We start from the raw sequence: 12,302 nt of genomic DNA on the forward strand, positions 1-12,302 counted from the left end.
GTAGGCGTGGAGACATTTTGATGAGATGTTTTTTAAAACATTGGACAGTGCCTCTTGCTCTTGCTATTTTCCTTTTTAAACTATTCTTCCTTTATATGCCTCAAGTTTTTTTTACACAATAATAAATTCGTATTGTTGATTTAAATCTCTCCTATCTAATAGTTATCCCTTAGACATCTTCTACTAGCTTCAAGAAGTATCCAAGTATTCAAATACACTTCTAAGTAGCTAGCTGCACTGAGTCTCTGTAAATTGAGCCCTGTACTGGAGGCTCAAGTTTCCATAGTATTTCTACAATCGAAAGAACAAATTTACTATAATGCATTGTCTCAATCAGTACTATTTAGTATCTTGGATAAACAGTCTACTCAAAGTTTTCCTTTGACCTTTCTTTAATAATTTATTTGTGTCTCAACACATACATATATGCTGCAAGCAAGCAAGAGCTTACTTAAGAAGAAAGGTGGATGAATGATTTACTTAAATTTATTTCAAAACATGATGATTTGGTTTCAAGTTGTCATTTGGAAAATAAATATGAAGAAAGAAAAGATTTCTGTCAATCACAAGTAAAATGCCTTACTATTTAGTAGCTTTAATTGCTTTCAGAAAATTTTGTCTTCTAGCCTGCTTGCTTTATCTTTTCATTTATTGCATCTTTGAATTTTTTTTTTTTTTTTTTTGGTTTTTGGGTCACACCCGGCGGTGCTCAGGGGTTACTCCTGGCTATTTGCTCAGAAATAGCTCCCGGCAGGCACGGGGGACCATATGGGACACCGGGATTCGAACCCAACCACCTTTGGTCCTGGATCGGCTGCTTGCAAGGCAAACGCCACTGTGCTATCTCTCCGGGCCCGCATCTTTGAAATTGTTAAGTATTTTTATGGTACATAAAAATATACATGTGTGTTTAATTATTTAAATAAATTTTAAGGCTTTCAGCCCTGATGGCCGTTGGCTAATAAGTGCTTCGATGGATTGCTCAATTAGAACTTGGGACCTCCCATCTGGATGGTGAGTTTTATTTTTAAATATTAAAGTCTATCAAAGATTTTTTAATCATTCTATTGATGACTTAGGTACAGTTAACAGGCTGTGTACTTTTTGGTGTTTGTTTTCTCTTTTTAAAAAACTGAGATTCTATGGTTTGGATTTCAGTGCTGTAATAATGGTTTCTCATGGCTATGTATTTTATGAATCTTAATATAGTGGGACATTTTCTGTCATGATTGTATTTCATCTTTAAAGTGTTTTTTATATAAGCAGCAGGAATAGTGCCATAAAAGATAGTAGTGAAGAAAAATATATTAGTTTAGTTTTCTGTTCCAGTAAAAAATTGTTTTTATTTTTTTTAATTGTTTTTATTTTTATTTTTTTATTATGAGAAAAAAGATTTAAAGAAAGAGGACAGGTAAAGTTACAGTGGGAAGACAATCACCCATAAGCAGAATTCTCAGAAGAAATCTCCTTGCTGACATTTTTAATTCTTGAACTATCACGTCAAAGAAAATAAAGAAAAATAAAACAGACCCCAGTGCACAATTACTTTGTCCCTCAAGTCCCCAAATTGTAGTACATTATATCAATTTATTAGCAATACACAAAGCAATCTAAATCTATAAAAATTTATGTAACTCCTTTAACATTGAAGGCATAGTATTTTTTTTTCAGTTCATGCACATGCATATTAGTTTAAGTTAACCCTCAAAAGTTTAAGTGGTTTTATTTTTAAGGATTAGAGTCAAAAAAGCACCGCAAAAACAGTGTTAGAGTGAATTATTGTTTGCATAGGCCCAGCAAAATAAGGGGGACATGGAAAGGAAAAGCCTTCGCCTAATTACAAGGAGACCCGACCCCTGAAGTTTTCTGGCATAAGACCAACTCTAGGCTCAAGGCATACAGGTCGTCCAACCCAAGTCATTGTAGTGCCAATACACTTTTATTTTTCACACAGTCACTGTTGTTGGTGTCAGGTTTCTGTAGGTAAAGATCCTGAAATTTGCATATTCTACTTGGAAGTCAGGATGATGTGGAGCCTCCTCTAGTTTCACCTCACAATTAGAGGGCAATACAGAGAGCCCTGCCCTGAAAGCAGGTTGATGTTGTTGTTAAGTCTTCTCTGTGTTAAGGGAAGTCTCTTTTGAGTAGGTCAATGTCAGAGCATTTGTAGGGTCTTCCCTGGTAGAGGATTGCTTCCAGGTGATGTTATAGACAACCCTGGTTCAGGGTTGAATGGAGAATGCCCATTCTTCTGAAGCCTGAACCAGGTCATTATGTCAGTGTTCAGGGTGTAACCGGTCCATTGCATTACAAGATTTGTGTGTTCCTATCTCTGTTAGATAAGAATTTGTATGTATTTTCCCATTTTAATGTGCCTATCATAAGAGGAACAAGGACACATTGCGTTATTGGTGCATATGGGGGCCGCTAGAACAAGTCCAACAATCCCTGTGACTTGGTTCAAACATAAACTTTTAGGGGCGGAGAGATAGCATGGAGGGTAAGGTGTTTGCCTTTCACGCAGAAGGTCATTGGTTCGAAAATCGGTGTCCCATATGGTCCCCAGAGCCTGCCAGGAGCGATTTCTGAGCCTGGAACCAGGAGTAACCCCTGAGCGCTGCCAGGTGTGACCCAAGAAAAATATAAACTTAAAATGTGGGACTCTTCTACCAGAATTCCTTATTGAACAGCTCACAAAGGGATAAGAAACAGCTCAAAAATATGAAAAAAATTTTTAAAAGTTTATTTGGTTTTTTTATTACTTAAAGGTAAAATTTAGACTTTAATTGCAAACTTTCTGTTTTGAGTTTGTAATTTTTTAGAGTGTGGTGGTCGGTGGTTTGGGGTATAACTAGGATATATTCTTGATGGTTCTCACCCAAAATTGGCTGCATGCAAGGCAAGCACCTTACCTACTGTACTACCTACCTTTCTAGCTCGTGTACATTTTGTCATTGGTTTATATTAGAATTAGGTAAAATAATCAAAACCCTAGATTTCCTTTGTGTTTATTAATATACTTTTCTTCAGTATAATTCTTGAGAAAAGATATTTTAGAAACTTCATGAAGTATTATAAATGTATGTCTTAAAATTTGAGTAAAGTCCTGCAGTGTTCAGAAAATTATTTCATGGATAAACCTCGCCAGTAAAACAATACTCAGGGATTGGATTTTTTTTTTTTTATTAAATAATTTGAACACCTGCACTAAGATGATGGGGAGAATTTGAGTTTTGTTTAGGAAAAAATTAGTAAGTAATAATTTAAAGACATAACGCTTAATATAAAATTACTTTGATTGAGATAAAGAAGGTATTATGTAAGTAACCTGGGTATCAAATAGCATAAACTTGTTACATAGAGCTTGGTGAGAACAATAAGAAGATGGTAATTTTCAATCCTCTAAAAGTCCCCAAGTAAGCTTCTTCCTGTTAGACTTCCTTCTCTTTCTTAGGAATTAAATAAATGCATACCTGAAAGCATTTGACCTTTAGAAAGGAAAAACCCTGATGGCCTCATTTCCCTTCCAAGGTTAACATAGGGATGGGCACACCTACATACGTATGCAACATTGACATCAGATTTAGAATTTGCACAGTAAGAATGTCACTAGTGGGTTCAGATGTCACAGCTGGGGCCTTTATCTACAGTTGTGGCTTTCAGCCAAAGTACTGTTAAGCAAAATTAATTAGTTGTTGCTGTGTACTAAAGCTTCAGAACTTTTTTCAACAATACTTAAAACATCAGTGAGGGTGCCAAAAGTGGTAGTACAGTGGGTGAGGTACTTGCCTTGCACACTCCAACCTCGGTTCAGTACCCAGCACCCTGCTCATATAGTTCCCTGAGTCTGCCAGCAGTGGCCCCAAAACAAAAGAAAAATAGACACCTTAAGATGCTGGTAGTCTGACCAGACTCTGGAAACAACCAAGATATGCTCTTCAACAGATGAATGACTAAAGAAACTGTACATATACACAATGGTATATTATGCAGTCAGGAGAGATGAAGTCATGAAATTTTCCTAAACATGGATGGACATGGAATCTATTATGCTGAGTGAAATAAGTCAGAGGGAGAGAGATAGATGCAGAATAGTCTCCCTCATCTATGGGTTTTAAGAAAAATAAAAGACATTTGTACAATAATTTCCAGAGACAAAAGAGGAAGGATGGAAGGTCCAGCTCACAACATGAAGCTCACCAAAAAGAGTGATGAGTGCAGTTAGAGAAATAAATACATTGAGAACTATTGTAACAATGTGAATGAATGAGCGAAGTTGAAAGCCTATCTCGAGAGCAGGTGGGGTGGGGTGGGGTGGGGAAGAGGGAGGATTGGGACATTGGTGATGGAAATGCTGCACTGGTGAAGGGGTCGTTCTTTACATGACTGAAACCCAACTACAATCATATTTGTAATCAAGGTGTTTAAATAAAGATATTAATTTAAAAAAAGATGCTGGTAGTCTGTTGCTTATTAGACCTTTAGTATTTTCTGAAAATGAATATTGTAATTTGAACTGTTTATAGTAAGAAGTTTGTTAAGTAAGTAATGAGTTGGTGATAATTCCTGTGTTGTTTTCTGTTAGTAGTTTTATTTCATGGTAGGTGGGAGAGGTAGATTACTGTTTAGTAATGCTAAATTAGAAAAATATTTTTAAAAGTAGCTAAGTTTTCTCTTTGGAATGAAAGATTTAGGATCTGAAAGTAGCATTCAAAACCATCAACTTTTGACTCAGCATTACCCTTTTGCTGACTACCTTATTTCAGTACAGAGTCGGTTAGATTTAAGTCTCGTAGTTTTCTGCATTGGTATCTTGTTTTTCTGTGAACCCTAAGCCTATCTTTATTGAGTACAGACAGGCACAAAATAGGGAGAAATATAAAAATGAGCATGAGTCACACAGGGATTGTTAAAATACAACCTCTTTGTAAATATACAAAGTAAAAAATCTTTTTTTAGTTTTTGTTTTGTTTTGTTTTTTTTGGGTCACACCCGGTGGCGCTCAGGGGTTACTCCTGGCATGGGGGAACTATATGGGCTGCCGGGATTTGAATCACTGTCCGTCCTGGGTCAGCTGTGTGCAAGGCAGATGCCTTTCTGCTGTGCTATCTCTGAGGTCCCTAAAGTAGAAAATCTTTTTATAAAAAAAAAAAAAAAAGATCTATACTGAATTAAAGTATTTTTAGTAAAGAGCTGTATTAGTAGTCAGATTTGAAATGGGACAAATGTCACATGGCTGCTGCTGATGTGAACTGCTTAGTACTCTGCTATGGGTTTTTTTTATTTGCCTGTCCTTAGATTTTACTTCTGACTTTGCTCAGGGATTACTCCTGGTGCTGCTAGGGGACCATGAGTTGCTGGGGATGGAACTCAGTTGGCATGTGCAGGCAAACATCTTATGCAGAGTTCCATCTCTGACCTTGAACTGCCTGGGCACTCACTCTATTTATATCCTAATAGATAGGTACAGATGTTATTATTGTTCTTAGTCCCATTTCACACAAAAAATAAAGTAGTAAAGGCTCAGAGGAAAAATGAATTTCTTTTGGGGGGGTGGGGGGGGTCACACCCAGCAGCACTCAGGGGTTATTCCTGCCTGGCTCAGAAATCGCTCCTGGCAGGCTCAGGTGACCATATGGGATGCCGGGATTCGAACCAATGACCTTCTGCATGAAAGGCAAACGCCTTACCTCCATGCTATCTCTCCAGCCCCCCCAAAAAATGAATTTCTTAATTGGTTTATGAGTGAGGGGAAATTAACTATAGAAAAAAGAAATAGGGCACGGAGAGATAGCACAGGGCGTTTGCCTTGCAAGCAGCCGATCCAGGACCAAAGGTAGTTGGTTTGAATCCCGATGTCCCATATGGTCCCACGTGCCTGCCAGGAGCTATTTCTGAGCAGACAGCCAGGAGTAACCCCTGAGCACCGCCGGCTGTGACCCAAAAACAAAAACAAAAAAAAAAAAAAAGAAATAGATTTCTCAATAGTTGTTATGTCAGTCTTGCTTAGTTATGTCATCGGTTCTGAGGATGAGTTTATTAATTGATTTTTCTTGATACATAAAATACAGAAATGAGTTAACCATAGATAACTACTAGATTTTTTGTTTTGTTTTACTTATAATTAGTATGATATCCTTTGAAGATTCCTGCTTCTTTCATCACTCATATAACATGTTAAATATTTACGGAATGAATAAACACTCATTGAGTATCCTACAAAGTAAAACTATCTATGAGTGAACCATTAGGCCTGGTGACTTACAGGTACCTCTTCCAGCTGGAGTTGTACCTATCTGAAACAAATGGCAGTGTCAGAACTCTTTCCTGGAAAGTTTGGTGGGTGTTTGTTTGTTTTGGGGTTGTATTATTTGGGGTTACTCCTGGTGGTGCTCAGGGGTTACTCTTGTCTTTTAGAATATTTTATTCAAACACTTAAGTTGGTGGTGTGTTTTTCAGAAGCAGAGTAGACATTTTTAAACACTAAAATTATTTTGACATGCTTGAGGTTGAATTTTTAGGAAGGAGGAAAATACAAATTGAATAGTTGACTAATATTTCCTATTTGTTTTGTTTCATACTCTAACTCCTGAGCAGTATTACGTAGTATGTAATGTTCATATCCTCAGAATAGGATTTCTGAGGAACATCATATAAAAATTGGAATAGAGGTACTGGAGCGATAATACAACAGGTATGATGTTTGCCCTGCACACAACCAGTCTAGGTTCGAGTCCCAGCATCCCAGAGGATGTCCTGAGTTTGCCAGGAGTATGCCCTGAATCTGAGTAGGTCTGACCCCAAAACAAAGAAAAAAACGATGAAAAAAAATTGGAATAGAGCATTGTTTTTACATTCCTCATTAAGGCAGAACTATCCTTTTTTCTATTTAGTAAAGAGAGCCAGAGCAATAGTATAGCAGATGAGGATTTTGAACCTGGGCATCTCATATGGTTCCTTTGAGCCTGCCAGGAGTAGTGATATCTGAGCACAGCCAAGGTAACTGCTGAGTACCACTGGGTATGGACCACAGACCCAAAAAATAATAGTGATTCCCAATTCTTAATTTTTTAAATTGATCAATATACTGAGATTTGGGGCCAGAGCAGTGGCACAAGCCAGAAGACATTTGCCTTACATGCACCAGCCTAGGACCATAGAGTTCCCAAGCCAGGAGTGATTTCTGGATTTCTGAGCACACAGCCAGGAGTAACCCCTGAGCATCACCAGGTGAGGCTCAAAAACAAAAAGTAAAAGATACTGAGATTTACGATAACAATTTCTCTTGCACACATTCCACTAACACACTTATCAATAGTGTAGATTCTTTGAAATAGTTTCTCTTAAAGACTTAGAGATTTTCTTCAAAATAGTAAGAAATGACTTTCACAAGCTGACCCCTAACAAGGTGAATTTTGTTTTATTATCTGGAAGAAATTATAATTGACCAGGGAAGTTTTATCTGTGGGATTAGCAGGAGACAATGGTGGTTAGATCAGGAATTAAGACTGAGCAACAGGGTCCAGAGAGATAGCACAGTTGTAGGGCATTTGCCTTGCATTCAGCCAATCCAGGACAGATGGTGGTTCAAATACCGGCATCCCATATGATTGTCCCATGCCTGACAGGAGCGATTTCCGAGTGCAGAGCCAAGAGTACCAACCAGTGCTGCCGGGTGTGACCCAAAAAACACCAAAAAAAAAAAAAAAAGACAGCACATGTTCTTCATAAGCTAATGTGGCATCAGTGTAAATAAAATCTGCTGTGTATATGGAAACCATCTTCCTCAATTTTGTGTTGTTTCTTCTTTAAATATATATAATGGAAGGCCACTCTGCCTACACACAGCAGCTGTAGAAATCAAGTTGCACAATGAATTTGACAAGCACTGTATCAAGTAAAATAAATTTGCTCAAGGAGTAGATTTGTTTTTTAAAAATTCTAAACATATCAAGAAGTTTCACCTCACCCACATATCAAGGTCTTAAAGACTGAAGTTGCAGCATTCTAGGTTTTAACCTTGATAGATAATGCCTCTGCTGAGTAGTGTGCATGAGATGAATTAGCATAAATAATTTTTAACAGTTTTGATTTCCATTTTTACTCTGGAAAAACCAAGAGCTATTTATACCATGAACAAGTCTGTGTCTTCATCAGAGAAACACCATGTACATTGATACTGCAAGACTTTTGTTTCATGAGTCAGCAATGAAACAGTCCTTGGATGTGTGCTGCTGAGCTGTGCAAGCACTTCTAGTTTAAACTGGTGACTTTACAAGAGACACATACTTAAAAATACAGCCTGATCGGCTACCAATTCTTGCCTTGAGTAAGTTCTTAACTGGTACTCAGTATTATAATTTTCTTTGGGTCTGTCAGGGTTATAAGTGCTCAGGATACTAGCCTAGAGTCCTGAAAATGCACCCTGCTCTTAGTTTTTTTTCCTGACATATTTTATTTGTTATAGATTTTTTTTTAATTGTTTGGGGCCATATATGGCAGCGCTCGGGTTACTTCTGGCTCTGCACTCAGAAATCACTCCTAGCAGGCTCTGGGGACTATATGGAATGCCAGGGATCTAACCCGGTCTATCCCGGGTCAGCAGCCTTTAAGGCAAGCTGGGCTATTGCTCCAGCGCTTGTTAAGATTTTAAACTTTGGGGCCGGGTAGGTGGCGCTGGAGGTAAGGTGTCTGCCTTGCAAGCGCTAGCCAAGGAAGGACCGCGGTTCGATCCCCCGGTGTCCCATATGGTCCCCCCAAGCCAGGGGCGATTTCTGAGCACATAGCCAGGAGTAACCCCTGAGCGTCAAACAGGTGTGGCCCAAAAACAAAAAAAAAAAAAAAAAGATTTTAAACTTTTAGTTATTTTGCAGTGCCTTTCTGTAATGAATCAGAGTTTTATAACAGCTGTAGTTAAAGCCAATACACTCCTGTTATCAACCCTGTTTTGATATGTATGTTCCATTATCAACAATTTTTCTGATTTGTTAAGTGCAAATATTTTTTCCCCCTCAAGCTTTTGCCACTTTTTTATTTTTCTTCTACTGTTTGGGTTCATTTTGTTCTCCAGACATTTATGGTATACTTTTGGATTGTTAATTTTATCTTTTTCCTATGTACTCCTTTATCACCTAATTACAGTTTTTCTTGTATCACCTAGATTTTGGTAATTATGGAATATTTTTATTTCTTTCTGATTTTTTTTGATCTAGCTTTTATTAAGCACATGTTATTCAGTTTCCAGGTGTTAGAGTTTCTCCACATCTTCTTTTTATATAGTCTATTTTTATCTGACATTGTGGTCTGTTTGAATGCTTGCTTATGTTTGTGAATTTTTTTAAGACTTATATACTAAAATGTAATCTAGCCTGGAGAATGCTTTGTGTGCACTAGAGAACATGTATTCAGCTTTTTAAGGATGAAAGGGCATATAAAAATTCATTAGTCCTAGTACCTCTAGTTCTTCCTTTAGTGTTCTTGTGTCCACTAGTATTCTGTGGATCTCTAGTCATAGTAACAGTATCAGATTCCCATCCATGTGTTTCTCTAGATTTTTGACCAAAAGCTTACAAACTTTGCTGACCCAATGTGTTTCGTATATATAGATTAGAATTAGTACTTCTTGAGCTATTCTTCCCCTGGTCAATAAATAGTGTCCCTCCTTGTCTCTTAATTACTTTCTTGAGGCTTAAGCCGTTTGGTCTGATTTTTTAAAATGAATGGTTATCTGCACTTTCCATTGGTTTGCATCCTTTTACTCTAAGCCTGTCTATCCTATGATTTTTGGTATGTTTCCTGTAAGCAGCAAATGGATGGATTTTATTCCCTGATCCATCCAGTCGCTTTCTTTTGATGGGAAAGTTTAGCCTATTGACATTCAGGGTTGTTACTGATATAAAAGGCTATTGTACCATTTTATTGTTTTGGGCTGTTACTTCTACAATTGACTGTTTTGTTTATATCAATGGACTTTTGGTAGCTCATTCTTGCTTGTCTGAGAATATTTTTTATCCATCCTTCCCACCTAAATGAGAATTGCCAAGTAGTGGACTGCCATAGCATCTGGACTATAGGAATAATGGTTGAATATCATCAGGACTGCTGTGATGCAGGCCTAGCCTTCCCCCCCTGAAAAAGAGGGTGTGGACTTGGCAGAAACTGCTGGAAAAGTCCAGTTGTGCCCTAGGTTAGCACTTGGCAGGATAGCAACAATGAGCTTATTAAATATTAATGCATAATGAGAACTAACAATGCTGAATAGGTGAAAAAAACTGTGAGCCTTTGCCTCTTGTATTAAAGCAAGAATTGCTGGAACACACCCTACTTACCCTAAGCTGCTGGAAAAATATATAATAATATTTTTAGTCAGTTATTTAGTAATATGTAGACTATGAGAATGTTTGGTCTTTTAATTACATCTGCCCTCTTTTTACAATAGTCCCTTGGAATAGCATTAACAGGCAGTGGGCTTATATTTTGTTGATTAACAAAGAATTATATCCAAGAGGAAAGAATAAGTATTTTTCTGATTCTGTTTATGGTAAATGAAACTGCTGTCAAAGAATTTATAAAATACTTAGAATGTTTAGATGGCTGTCTAATGATTGTACTGACACATAATGTTTAATCCTATGGCTAAAAGCATGCCACGCTTCTGAGTACCCACTCTTAGCCAACTCCTTGCTCCCATCTTTCTATTGAATAACCCTGAAGCCCCTCTCAGTGCTGCCTGACTCAGCTGGCCTGCAACAGTTGGACTAGGTTGGAATTTATTTGTTCATAAGTCATTTGAATATGTCATTCTACTCTTCTTGCCTGGGCCATTTTATATGTGAAATCTGTTATAATTCTTAGTTCTTTCCTTTATATCTAAGGGTTTTTTTCTTCCTAACTGCTTTAAGAATCCCTTCTTCTCTCCCTCTGGTTTTTGCCACTTGGATTACTGTGTCTTGGTGTTCTGTTTGAGTCTATTTTATTTGGCCTTTTGAATGCACAGCTGTCCTCTTCCAGAGAGTGGGAAGTTCTCTGCTATTTTCTCTCCCACCACTTCCCCCTTTTTTATCCTTTATTCTCCCCCTTCTTGCTGTCCTATGATTCAGAAATTATTCCTCTTGCATTGCCATTAAGTGCCTTAAATTTTCTTCCATCCTTTTGTGTCTCTTTTTTCTTTTTCAACTTTCTTATCAATGATGACCTGTAGCTTTCTTCAGATTCATCTACCGTATTTTCCAGCGTATAAGACGACCCCCTAATTTTGCAGTTAAAACATAGGTTTAGGCCTATATTCGCTGTATCAGACAGAACATTGCTGTGCTGCAACTGTTTGTACCACAGTGAGCCAATCAAAACAAGCAAAGGTTCAGAGGTTCTACTGGAATAGACTTCCTCTCTGACTCTGGCCAATCTGAGCAGGCTTTTTACAGTGTAGATTTGGGTCCAGAACATTGTCTAATTTGCATGCATAAAAAGCCTGCTTGGGGAATCCCCCCTGATTTTATGTAAATATGTACCTAAAATATTATTGTTAACAATATGTAAGCCATTATGATCAAAATAAAAATTATATTTTAAAAAAAGCCTGCTTGGATTAGCTGAGTTAGAGAGGCGGTCCGAGCAGCCTTGCAGTGATTGGTGCAGGATCGAGTTAGAAAATTTGTTTTGTGGCAGTATTCAGACAATTTTTGTTTAGCGGCATATTGAAACATTTTTCGGGATATACTCAGCGTATAAGACGACCCCCGATTTTCGGTTGACTTTTTTTTTTGTTTCAAAAGTCGTCTTATACGCCAGAAAATACGGTATATGGTTCTCCTGTAATATTGTGCAATTATGGCTCATTATCATGTTTTTTAACTTCAATCTATTTGTGTGGAATCTCTCGTCCTCTGAAAAAGTTCTTCGAGTTGGTTGAATTTCTGCGTATTGCTTGCTTAATTTTGCTGGCTAGAGCTTGCTTTATTTTTCTTGCCAGTGAATTGAGTATTGGTTTTAGGTCCTCATAATCGGGTTTATGCATTTTGATAAGCTTGCAGATTTATTTAGGTTTATCTCCCTGTTACTGCAGTTGAGATCTCCTTAGTTTCTCCATTGTTCTTTGAGTTTGGTGGGTATAAATGGACATGAGAAGTGATCTGTTGAATTGATTCTACCAAATATACATCTGCTTTTCAGGTTATTTTCCATACCAAACAAATACTTGAGTGTACTGAGAAAATTGTCAACTAGTTACTCTGTAGACTTAACTTACTGTTGGGACTGTATATTGTCTGAGAAATAGTAGTGCCACATTCCACCTGCTCATG

At 37.5% G+C, this 12,302-nt stretch overlaps 1 protein-coding gene across 1 annotated transcript in view; it reads left to right on the forward strand.

Annotated features, from left to right (window-relative positions):
* Positions 1 to 12,302, forward strand: part of WDR36 (WD repeat domain 36) — a 55,523-nt gene that overhangs the window by 29,129 nt on the left and 14,092 nt on the right. The window contains exon 16 of the mRNA XM_049769124.1: positions 935 to 1,014. Within this exon, the coding sequence (XP_049625081.1) occupies positions 935 to 1,014 (80 nt within the window). The remainder of the gene's footprint in view (positions 1 to 934; positions 1,015 to 12,302) is intronic.

This window comes from Suncus etruscus, chromosome 2, assembly GCF_024139225.1.
Source record: "Suncus etruscus isolate mSunEtr1 chromosome 2, mSunEtr1.pri.cur, whole genome shotgun sequence".
Lineage (NCBI taxonomy): Eukaryota > Metazoa > Chordata > Mammalia > Eulipotyphla > Soricidae > Suncus > Suncus etruscus.